General features: G+C 34.7%; 1 protein-coding gene and 1 non-coding gene across 4 annotated transcripts in view; one reads left to right on the forward strand and one right to left on the reverse strand.

Annotated features, from left to right (window-relative positions):
• The window catches only part of LOC145688519 (lysine-specific demethylase 5A-like), a 155,794-nt gene that overhangs the window by 67,179 nt on the left and 75,244 nt on the right, over positions 1 to 13,371 (reverse strand). For all 3 annotated transcript variants that reach the window (XM_081762872.1, XM_081762870.1, XM_081762871.1), the window contains 6 exons: positions 9,377 to 9,558; positions 7,096 to 7,250; positions 5,316 to 5,443; positions 2,311 to 2,505; positions 838 to 1,022; positions 1 to 49 (listed from right to left, as the gene is read on the reverse strand). The exon at positions 1 to 49 is cut by the window's left edge and continues 76 nt beyond it. In XM_081762872.1, the coding sequence (XP_081618998.1) occupies positions 1 to 49; positions 838 to 1,022; positions 2,311 to 2,505; positions 5,316 to 5,443; positions 7,096 to 7,250; positions 9,377 to 9,558 (894 nt within the window). The remainder of the gene's footprint in view (positions 50 to 837; positions 1,023 to 2,310; positions 2,506 to 5,315; positions 5,444 to 7,095; positions 7,251 to 9,376; positions 9,559 to 13,371) is intronic.
• TRNAT-GGU (transfer RNA threonine (anticodon GGU)) lies at positions 8,923 to 8,995 on the forward strand. The gene has a single exon. It is a non-coding gene; the product is annotated as a tRNA-Thr (tRNA).

Raw genomic sequence — 13,371 nt, forward strand, 5'->3', positions numbered from 1 at the left:
TTTCAGACCTTCGATCATTGCATCTAACTCATCCAAAGTATATCTATACCTGCAACAAATATTTACGCTTAACATTCATGTAAGCATCTTTCAACATTCTCACCACGTATTCATGAATTGCAAAACAATTCCAAGTCTCTCGTTCGCATCTTCTATTCATTGAATGCTTACTTTGATATAGTACACATACCAAGCACGAAACATCACTGCGTTAGACTGCAGCTGTTCCCACACATTTTACTCATGCCACACTGATGAACAGTAATGATGTTTACATATTTTTAGTTTTTCAAGTCCTATATTTAGAAAGTCACGCAAGAATTAAAAGCGAACTACTTCAAAAAAGCAAACACATACAGTACAATAGATTTTCGCTTATTCGACTTAGTTCCAAACAACGCTCCGTAATAAAATGATCATTGAAAAAAAAAAAAAAAAAAAAAAAATGTTACTCTACTCTCGTAAAAGTAGTAATCTTTCCCTTGGCATCAAGGACTTTTTCAATACTAAAAAGAAGTTTTGACTCTTTTAGGCCTATCTTTCCACATCTGAATAATTATTCATCAATGAACAGCACAAGTTTAAATAATTTACTTAAGAATTAGGCCTACGTTTCATGTTAATGTTTTATTTTAAAATTGTATGTATGTAGCGTATACAGTAGATTATGAAAGTAAATAGTGGAGAGTCTACTGTATTATGTTTTCCTGTTACAAAAGAAAACTTCTAGGATGAAATTTACGTGTTAAACATGAAATTTAGTTGATCCGAAACAACTGAATAACTCATGATTGAACTTCAAAATTAACTGATCAAATCATTGGTGAAACAACTTACCTCATTTCAAGTTGTGCCGCAGGGCAATCACACAAACTTGCATAGTGCCTCAAACATACAACTTGCTTCGGACTACACTTCTTGCATGCTATTGCCGACAGGAAACACGTAGTTTTACAAATTTCGCACTGCCTAGCATCATCAGGTACAACTTCAAAAGGTACCCTTGAAGACTCAACTATGCCCTGAAGTATTTACAAAAGGTAAAAAAGGATTAATACATCTGTCACATTCATGATACGTTCAGTATTTCAACAAAACCGATCAATAGTTTGAATCAAGTGTTTCCACATTACCAAAATCAGATAACTACATTGTGAACCTAGTTCAGATTTTGAGATGAAAAATTCCACACAATGAATTAATTTTTCCATATAACGTTCAATCGATCACAGATCGAACGCTTTCTCAGCTCAACCATAGCTGCCAACTACTCATATTTCCTTCCAACAAAATTTACATGCCCTCCTCGCTGGTATTATGGTGCTTGTCTTTACTGTGGTGCACACACTACAGTGGTTCAAATATCCCATTTTTTAATATGTAGGCCTCCCTCTATACAGCCTAGCCGCTGACAAAGAACGTAAACACAGATCGATCAATTATAATTTACCTATCAAATAATTTCACTGAGTTTACAATCCGAAACTTTCATCAAAATTTACAAGTATCTCATTCCGTCATGAGATACAGAACTAAAGCTTCAGATAAAAGCAGAATCACACGAATTGTCAGAAGGAGCTGCTAATGCAATTTTGCCAACTTTGTTAAGGACAGCCTGCCTCAACATGTGCCATAGACTGCTTGTCGTTCGATTAATAAATGCCATTTCATACGATAATAAAAGTACTCCTGTATTTGATAGAAATTAATCTAAATTCGACAATATTACCGGCGTTCAACGGTACAAAAGAGTCAGGAGATCAGTCGATAGATCTCACTGAATAAAACAAAATGATATGGGTCAGTGTAAAATCTCATGTGTAGTTTTTGAGAAAATTGAGAGGAACGAATAATTATTTAAACCTAAAAACTGATGCTGAACAAGAACTTTACAACATATTAAGGTAAGAGCTCTTCATTATGACAGTGGAGAGATGATAGTATATATGTTTAATGAGATATACCCCAAAATTATGGTTGTTGTTTGATTTCTGTTAACACTGATGCACTACTATTTGCAAACAGACCACAGCTCTGTAAAAGAATATACACAGTGTGTCTACTAAATTTTAAGACTGGCATTGTCAGAAAATAACGCAGAAGAGTATTATCTTGATTGGCTGCTATTCTTCAATATACGACCCTTCTTGTTGTATACAGGCAACTGCACGGCTGTATAGTTTCTGAATTCTTTTCTGGAAGTCCTCTTGTCCGACAAATTTCAATCTTCAGTTAATTATACTGACTACACAATATAGAAAGATAATACTTTTGTTCAAAATGATGTGTGACAGAATAAAGCGAACTTACCGCTTCCAAGATTGTTCGGCGAAGCGATCTCTCAGACATGTTCATTTCCAGCATATCACTATATGTAGCAGCAGCAATGTCAGGATTTAGTGAATCGGGCTTCAAGGCCATAGTGCACACCAATTCATCATGAGAAAACACGCAAAATCTGTTCAGTACTGAATAGTGGCTGATGCATTCTCTACCAACTGCAAGCTAAAAAGAGACGAAGATACAATACTAGTTATATTCATTATAATATATATATATATATATATATATATATATATATATATATTAGAAATGCCATTGCTTTCTACTTAGTATAGAGAAAAACTTTAAAAGGTATACAATTAACAATGACTAAAAGCTCTACCTTAAAACATGATTTTCCTGGCGTAAGGATTTTCATTGGTCATTTCACCAACTTATTTCTGATAAAGCTTTGACTATTCTTAGGCCATGTCAAGAACTATATTTATTATACAGGTATGCGAAAAAAAAAAATCTTGCTTGGGATTTCTGACAAGCTATATTTTCTAGCAAGTTTCTTTATACCAAACTGATTCTTATGGTATGTTTATGATTTCTCACATTGGATCTCAGGTTATACTAAGTCGACAAATCGAAATCCTATAACGCATAATCATTCTCAGAAAGGAGAAATTACTTTATGCACCATTCACGACGAAATAAAAGGCATCATCATCATCAACAATCAAACCTGGAACATCCTGCTCCAGAGACGATAATTTCATTTTAAAAAACTAAGTTAAATAAATAATAAGGTTACTCAGATGCATTTAATGCAGTTTTCATATTCTGTATTGATACATGTTTTCTGAATGGGATTTTTGTGGTCATGCACTACTCGTTTGTTCATATGCTTTACTATAGTCTTACATATTAAAGATGCAATTACCCTATTTTGTATAGTCCACTTTCATACAGTGAGATGCTAAGATCGGGGTATACACTACAATTTATTGTGTATTTCTTCAACTGTCATATTAATTAATAGAAAGATAATGTACTGTTAAAATGTTTTCAACATCAAGCGTATTTTGGGAACAACTATATAACAACGTTAATTAGAACGTGAAACATAATACATTTTGCAAATATTAAACTATGTTCACTAATAGAGTAAAATACTGCTAGAAATATTAATGAAACTTAATGATTACTACCTCTGTCAAATCATTCAATGAACCCTTGTTTACACGGCAAACTTAGTAATATAGTGAATCTAGATACAAAGATTTTTTAACCTTAAAACTTCGTGTAGTTTATTTTGTTTCATTGTGTTTATAATTTTGAGTTAAATGATTGGATTATAAGTGTCTCTATAAACACAATAACATGGAACCCGAAACACATGAGCTCCCACCGGGAATCGAATCCGGGTATTCCGTATCGAGCGTATGTACGCTAACCATATAGCCACGAAGCGTTTCTAATTCATATGCCATTTCTCTACATGCTCCATACAGTCACAATATTTCTGTATATTTCTTCATGCTATTGTCGCAACAAAAGAAATAAACTACTGATTAATATACGCTGACACACTCAGGAATATAATCAATTATCTCACTTATTTTAAACACTAATTCCTGAATAACTTTCAGCTTTTCCCTGAAGTCTTGTTCCCAGAGGAATAAAGAAATAAACACATCAAGGAAAGAAAAAGAAATTGATTTACCAAGTAAGACCACTGAAGACAAATTTTGTGCTACTGCTATTGCATAAAGTGTATTTTGGGATGAAGTAAAAGAACAGTAAGTATCAGATAATATATCTTAAAAGGTTAGCGGTTGTTATGTTCAGTCTGTGAAGTATATAGCAGTATAGTAGTGGTAGTAGTTCAAGCTGAAGTAAACAGTTTTTACAGTATGGAAGATTAATAGCATGAATTGGCTCTTATCACACTTATTTAACGTCGCACATTTTGCTCGGAGGTTAAAAGACAGTAATGATGATAATGAATGAAATGGTGGAATGAAGAAGTGAGAGGAAACGGGGAACCTCGAGGAAGTCCCACACGGTGTTTGTCTACCAAAATGCCTACTTTGCACGAGTTGCGATCGAACCAGGCTCAGTGATGAAACTAAAGATAACTGCTCTACCACTGAGCATCCTTGGTCCTTCATAAGATTTAAAGATGTGTATGAAAGTATTGTTTAAGGTGAGAGGTAGTATAGAGGGGTATGCTATAAAGATTATCTGATATGAAGTATGTATGTTAGGCTTGTCAATATTAAGAAGTTTAACAGTTTATATGGGTGACTCCTCATAGTTGTTCATAGTACATCATATTAATACGTAAACCTGTGTAAGATATGGCACATAAGAATATCTGACTTGTAACAAATCAAAATAAATTCCTGCTTTTACATATATTTTGAACACATCTTTCATGGTGATTCCATTTCTTTGTACTTCCTTGACGTTTTTCTCTTACCCCTAATTTTTATACTCAGTGAAAAAAAAAAACTCAGGAAAAAAACCCTGAAAGTACAGATCATTCAGGAATAAAAGCTAAAACTGAGATCATCACTAACTGGTAATTTTATATTCAATTCCAGATATACAGCAGAATAATGTTCGTCATTAGCCTTAGCGTGTACACGTAAAATTGATCCTACCTCTAATGACAAAAATAATACTGTCTAATAGAAAATTTATTTCCCTCAAGATCTCAAAAAAAGCTGATTACATTATTTGGCCAAGAAATCATGTCATGACAAGCAATAGCACGTCACTGAAAACCAAAAGTTTTTTAAAGCGACCATTAACTGTGTAGTACTGTCCCTTCCTATACGTCTGCAGGAATTTAGGAAATGAATGTGGGAGCTAAAGAATCTACTTTCAATAGCAAATACTATGCGAGTAATTAAATAAGCACTTGATACTTCCAATTTCTCGTAAAAAGCATTTTGTATTCAGTAACTTACAACATTCCGTAATGCCATTCTAAAATTTAAAATACTAGCTCACTCAACTTACATGAGCTATTTACTTACCCAATCTGGAGGAGCAAAATTTACTGCTTCTGCAAAATTGTAACCTTGATTAAAACCACAGTGGTAGGCCCTTGGGAAAGTTATAACGAATTCTCCCGCTGCTTGATCAGTCCGATATATTGGAACACCTGCATTAAAGATTTGTTTCAACATTCCCAGAACATAGTAATTAGTAAGCAACATAAATAATACGAAGTCATTGCACGTATGGTACAACATTAAAGATAATTATTTAACATAATACCAATTCTTTCTTCTTTCTCTTTCTCTCTCTCTCTCTGTGTATATATATATATATATATATATATATATATATATATATATATGTGTGTGTGTGTGTGTGTGCATGTATGAATATAATCAGGTTACATGTTACATCATGGAAAAACGACTGAAGCGTTTAAAATTAATTTTTGAACATAGGACTTGGGTCGATCTGAGTTATTTCATTTCGATTCAAATAGTATTCTACTGAGGGGTCAAGTATTTTCAATAAACCTACACTCCCCGTGCAAAGGACTGCCATTTCAGTTACTAACACATTTTATGGAAAACTGTAATCTTCCGTACACGGTATATACCGTCTGAAAGAGAAATAGTACTAAATATAACTGACGATCTGAATTGGAAAACATTCCAATCCCTTTCTTTTTTTTCCGTCAGTATCCATGTTAGAAGGGATATTCACTTGCACAATATTGCAGCCTAGTCCAACTCAAAATTTTAGTTCTTAATACAGAATAATTTTAGCTGAACAGAATAACATCTTAAATCAAAGGACTTGGGATGTTATGTAATTCAGTTGAGGGATTTACGACATTATGCATTCAGGCGAATGACATCGCTGCATTAGAAAACTTTCAATGATTGAAAAAGAAATCATCTGGCTATAATAATTTATTTGACCTTACAAACAGCATTATTGGATATTAAATAACAATCTTATTGGACTCTTCCGCCCACTTTTTGAAGTCGGTCCGGCGATATTTCTTCAGCTGTTTGATTTCAACACGTTTTTTATATGTAATATCACAACAATCAATCAACAATATTGTAAAACAACACAGAGCTGTCATTTCAGGATTTGCATGAGGTGGTGAGGGTGGCAAGACTCTCTGATATCGAGTTTGATGTTTTTCATTAGCATTATTAAAATGCAGTCTCATACTTTGAACATGTAACGATACTTAACACAAAAATATTTTAAATTGAGGACCTGAACTGAAAATCATCCCAAGTCCATTGACAGAATATATACATATTTTTCACGTTGATAGGTTTTTCACGCAGTTGGAATGAGGGGCAACAAGGAATATAATTGACAAACCACCAAAAAGCATTTTCAAACGAAAGCTTTCAATGTGATACTGCTTTTAATTCCTAATTTAAATAATAATAATAATAAACACCAATGGATATGGGATGCTTTTCAATTCAGGTTTTCAAAGATCTAGCAATAACCCCAAACACTTTATCCATCAATGATATCCCTTTGGAGTTTAACGTCACTTTTCAGCATCGAGCGGTCTAACATGTTAACTTGAAGTTTACTGTACGATCCAAAATGCATAGACACTCAGCAGAAATCTAATCCAAAAATATGTGACCTAGATACTTTCTTATTTGGTAGCCCTAGTTATTACCATTTATACTATTTAATAACTTTTAATCAACCTACTTATTATTATTATTATTATTACTATGTAGAATCATAGAAAACTGTCAATGCTTCATACGAATTTGGACTACACGAAAGAAAAAATGAAGGTTATTGTCTTACCTGCATTCATCAGGATGTTAGGATTCATTACAGTTACCAACTGATGAAGTAGGTCTGGCTGTGAAAGGAACAACTCGGGCGCAGCGGCTTTCATAGCTTTCTCAAAAATCTCGGCTTTAAAACCAGGAACTCCATACCATGTTTTCGCTTCACCCCTACAAAAAGTAACAGCTATAAATAAAAGCACTTCTTTACTACTCAATTAGAGAATCTATTCACCCAAGTGGAATGTTGGTGCAGCACACTAGCATTGTCAAAACAATAATTATACTAGCCAATTAATTTAAGCTTCCCTTATCTAAGTATATTAAATGTTGAGATGGCACCTTAACGTAATAAAGGTAGATAGTTTTGCATGCGCTATATTTCTTTCTTTCTTACTAAAAAGCTGATATAAATTAAACTTCCTAGCGTTATATCTTACGAAGGGCTATGGCTTGCCAGATGATTCACAGCCATCACATCAGCTCTCATATTCTTATTTCTGGCTTTCTACACCGGAGCTCAATACCTCTCAACTCAAATTCCTGATTGCCTCAGAATGGCTAAGAATATTTTCTATGCTAAGGCTCACACTCTATCTCCCTCCACTACCAGCACCCACTGTTTTTAATACAACTTTCTTACGTGCAACATCAAAATGGAACAGAGTTAAGAAAGAAAAATAAAGTATCAGATACAAACAGTAATGCAGTGAACCCGGTGCCTCATGGATTTTATTGTACCAGCTTTTGTTATAAACAAATTTTCACTCAATGTAAGTTTAAGAACAAACACACTAAAATAATCAGTGTAACAACTAGTATTATTTCAACGCTTTATTATTTACTACATTTGCTCATTTGCTGATCAATTATTCAACATGCTAAATGAACGTATAAAATCTGAAATCTTAGAAGTTACACTTGTAATACAGAATATTTATACACAATGTTAGGATATTTACACATGATGTTACAAAAGAAGTAACGAGTAGGAGATGCATAGAAAGATATTGTTGAGACACAAATCACCCAGATTTTTGTAATACGAAAGAGAAAAAAATAGTAATAATAACTTGGGCTTCGGAGTTACTTTTATCAAACTGAAAGCATTTTAAAGGGTCATACAATTAAGTTTTCCTTGAATATGTGCTTTAGGGCATTTCTGGCGCATTGCTTCACGTGCTTCGGATGGTCGTTTTGGAGATCGATGGATCAGACAAAGTCTCACAAAACTTCATACCATTGGACCTTTTCTTGAGAGAGGTCGTATCAGAACATTGTGTACTGATCTTGCAGTAAAATCGATAATGCCAACCACCTGAAAACAAGAATCAACGAGGCAATTGACACTGTTACACCAAGAATGCTCAACAGGGTCTGGCATGAAATTGATTATAACCTGGATGATGTGTCGTGCTGAATGTGTGCAAAGAGAAACATACTGACATAGAAACGCACAAACATTTTTTTCTTACTTTTTAAACACAGTATTGTGAATTCTGGTAGGACTGCACTTGTTTCTGCACTAAATGAAGTATATGAGTATGCAAACAAAAGAGTGTATCATTCAAGTGCCACCACTCCTGCATAGCACTCCCACGAAACCCCACCATTCTTTCTCGAAGAGCCTGTATTCTATATTACTGATTGTAATAATCATGATGCTCTATGAAGTAACAAAAAAAGGTCTCCCAGGGCTTTTCAACTTAACTTCGACAAACAACGCAATAAACAGGATAAAACTGAAGTTCACTGATTAGATTATACTAATGATGAACACAGGAAACAACCTATTACAACTTATTTTTACACACCAAATTCTCTGTATGGCTTTCTGGGAGCGGACTGGGTAGCGTAGTGGTTAACGCATCGGCACGGTGCGCCGAAGATCCCGGGTTCGGGTCCCGGTTCAGTCATGCACTTTATCACTCTTTGTGTGTTCACTGATTTGAGTTTAAGGTTGTTTTCAGCACCAAGAGTATATGAGACGGGACGTGCTATTTTAAAGCGGCATCCGATTCACTACTGATGTCTTTGTCCGAAGCAAGCAATCTTCGGATATCAAATCCGAGATTTGAACAGGAAGTGCCAGCTAGTTTCCTGTATACACTTTTGGGAATAACTTTGTACCCTCCTAACGAGAATTACATAAAATTTCATTATGTTATACAGCAATGTAGAACGTGAAACAGAAGAAAAAATACATGTACGAACCTGCTCCTAATAAAAATAATATATCACTTATGCATACAACATCGTAATTTAACTATTCTCGTGGCTTTTAAGTGAAAACTTACCAGTGTAAGTAATTGATTGAATAACTCCAATGATCTTCATTATGCCAACAGAAGGTCGCGAAACACATGCCTACATACATCCATGGTACTTTCATTCCGGATATGTCTGCGTTAATGTGTCCCAATACTGATCCTTCTAACACAGGAAGATTATTTAAATTCCATGGAGAGTCTGCATACTCCTTCGAGATATAAAAAGACAACATCAGATCTGTATTAACTTCAAGGAAAATTCTCACAATATTCGTTTACTGGAAAATAGCAAAAATTGATCCTAGTCATTTTTTTTTTTTAATAGGACTTCGACTAATAAAACTGACACATGTATCAGAGCATTTTATTACATATTTCAAATCTACATGTAAAAAGGAAATATGCAATACCACACTTGTCGTATAGTGTTGCAAACTAAGGACACTACATTTATCAGAAACATCGAAAAACAACCAAATTTTGGAGGGTTCTACAATAGTAATAACACAAATGAGATGGACGAGGTAATGCTAATCGAAAGTACCTTAATGTCGAATACTACGGTCATTATATGTAGTTCGAACAGGCAGAAGCAAAGTTACAAGAAACTGAAAATGTGACTTTTTCAAAGGACTTTATTTCAAAAACGTGTCTAGGTAAGTATCACATCCAATTACGTTGATAGTTTTCAATAGACGTAAAGGTTATAATACCGTTTACTGCAATTGGACATCTTAAAACATTCCGCAGATATGAAAAAGGTAAAATATCATATATTGCTTAAAATGGCGTATTTGCGCGTTCTAAAACAAGTTTTGATTTACTTTGCTCCTATAACATAATACTTATTGGTGGGTATAATTACATTGAGTTCTCGGAATTACATAATTTTAAGCAGTGTTGCAAACAAGTTCTTACCATATCTCCAGAACGGTTTGAGATATCAAATTTTTGTAAACGGCATTATGATCTTCACTTCTATTGAGAACAATCTACGGAATTGAGTCAGGTACTTACCTAAACAGTTTCTCGAAATAAATACTTTTGATAGAATCGAACTGTTACTCCCCCTTGTAACTTTGTTCGTATTCATTTGAAATCTTATATCATGATCATAGTACCATATACTAAAGAACTTTGGATATGCATTGCTCAATCTGTCTCATTTGCGTTATTACTGCTGTAGAGGCCATCAAAATTTGTATGTTTGTGATACTCTAGCGTCCTTAGTTTGCAACTCTGAATAATAAATGTAACATAGTAACCTTTTTCTTTAAAATGTAGATTAGAAATACAGTAGAGTCTCTATTATCCGAGCTAATGTGGACCGGATATAAGTCGGATAAGCAAAAATTTTGTTAACATGGATAGAGAGACAGAATATTTTATACAATATTTATTATTATTGTTTATTGATTATTTCTCTTTATTAAATTATTTATTATTACTGTATTTATTATTTTTATTGGACATACAATACAGTACACACGCACATAAGGAATTAGCCATTATACAGTAAATAAAATGCACGTTTGGTATTGATATGTTCCTAATTGAAACACAATACAAGGAGCTGTTTAGCACACACACATTATTATTATTATTATTATTATTATTATTATTATTATTATTATTATTTAAAGTCCTTCATAATCTGCTTTATTAAGCTGCCTTCTATTCTGTCCGCTATATTGGGTAAACATTGTAACATCATAATGTCAGCTGGTTAGCCTTCCTGTAAATTCGAAAAAGCACCCACTGCTGGTCACACTGCTCTGTAAGACAAAATACCTATTGTGACTTAACGCGTGCAACAACTAAAGCTCGCTTGCTTAAATGTGGCAACGTCGGTAGGGGTCATTATCTTTACACCAGCTTCATTTTTCCGTTGTTGGTGAAACAAAAGCCTGCAGATTGCTTATCGTTGTAACCAGACTAGCTTTTAAAAGGTTCTTTCTTTGTTTGAATTAAGCTCTGGTAACCTCGGTTAATCGGGACTCTACAGTACATAATAACCTGACGTAGTGCCATTTCAGAAAATACATCTTTATGTTGGGTTGAAAACAATGTTAACCTGGTAACATCACGAAGTATACCAATGTCCCCCTGCCGATGTTTGCACGGTACATTTCAGAGCATTTTGTCCATTAGTTTAAAAGTTACAAGGACGTATCAATATAAATGGTCCACTCTGCCTATATCGGGTGTTCTAAAAATGATGCCCACGGACTACAGAGCACTATTCTACAAGTCAAATTAATGAGAAAAATATATACAACTGTATACCTTCCGGGTCCCCGACTAGAGAAGCGAACTGCGCTACACGGTAACGTTGCAGATAAAGAACCATAGAGCAGATCTACCAATCCATCAAATAGTTATATCGATTCTTTCCAGATGGAAGTTAAAATCGACAGGCGTTAACACTAGCACCACCTATTAGCATAACAATAAATGTAACTACTTGATGGATTCGTAGAGTAATGCTAATGGTTTCAAGCTGATCTACAACGTTGCCATGTAATGAAATTTTTGATTTCCCATTGTGGCTCAAGGAGGCCCGGAGGGTATACTATTATCTAGCATTTTCGCTTTATTTGACCTGTAGAATAGCGCTCTGTTGTCCATGGCTGCCATTTTTACAATACCCGATATACACGGTGGCCCGTTTTAATCTTTCCACGGAAATATCTCGAAAATTGTTGAATATAAATGAACCAAACCAAAACTCAAATAGGAAATGCTACGGGGCACATCGAATGGTGTTGTCGCGGTGCCTTACAGGGCCGCCTTTCATGGCGGCCCAGGGCCCAACTTTAAAATTTTAAATGGAAACATGGGTCGATTGATATTTCGTTCGATAGATATTCAAACAATAGATAGCGCTGTGGCAAAAGATTTTTCATATCGGTCACCGTATTCAAAATGGCCTCCAAGACATGATGTCTATATCAGTTAAAGCGTCCAGTACCACTAAAATGAAAACGGTTGAACATAAATGAACTGAACTAAAACTCAAATAGGAAATGAATAGGAAATGCCATGGGCACATCGAATGGTATTGTCGCGATGAACTCAGGGCTGCCCTTCATGGGGGCCCAGGATCCAACTTTAAAATTTTAAATGAAAACATGGGTCGAGTGATATCTCGTTCGATATATCTTAAAACACTAAATAGGGTTGTGGCGTAAGATTGTTCATATGAGTCATTGTTTGCAAAATGGCAGCCAAGATATGAATGGCCAAATATGAAAAAGGTTGGAGATAAATGAACAGAACAAAAAATGACGTAGGAAAATGGCATGGGGCATTCCAATTTTTGTTGTGTTCATTTATCTTTAACAGTTTTCATTCTATGGACCCTGGACATTTAATCTGATACAAAAGGCATGTTTTGGTGGTCATTTTGAAAACGGGGACCCATATGAACAACCTTTTGCCACAACACTGTTCAGTGTTTGATGATGTACCGAACGAGGTATCACTCGACCAATCTTTTCGTTTAAAATTTTGAAGTTGGGCCCTGGGCTTCCATGGAGGTCACCACGACATCATTCGACGTGCTCCATGTCATTTTCCTGTTTCAAATTTTGTTCTGTTCATTTATCTCCAACCGTTTTCATATTAGTGGTACTGGACGTTTTATCTGATACAGACACCACGTCTTTTCGGCCATTTTGAATACAGTGACCAATATGAAAAATCTTTTGCCACAATGCTGTTTAGTGTTTGAGTATCACTCGACCCAGGTTTGTATTTAAAATTTTAAAGTTGGGCCCTGGGCTTCCATGAAGGGCGGCCCTGAGGAACACTGTAACAACACTATTCGATGTGCCCCATGATATTTCCTATTTAAGTTTTTGTTCGATTCATTTATTTTCAACAGTTTTCGAGATATTTCCGTGGGAAGATTAAAATGGGCCACCCTGTATATATACGTGAAGAGAGAGAGGACCTATCTGGTTAGTCGAGCACTGTTCTACACAAACTAGGAGTAGAAATGGTAAAAATGAAGTAATTTG

This window comes from Thermobia domestica, chromosome 6 (genome assembly GCF_964235325.1).
Source record: "Thermobia domestica chromosome 6, izTheDome1.hap1.1, whole genome shotgun sequence".
Lineage (NCBI taxonomy): Eukaryota > Metazoa > Arthropoda > Insecta > Zygentoma > Lepismatidae > Thermobia > Thermobia domestica.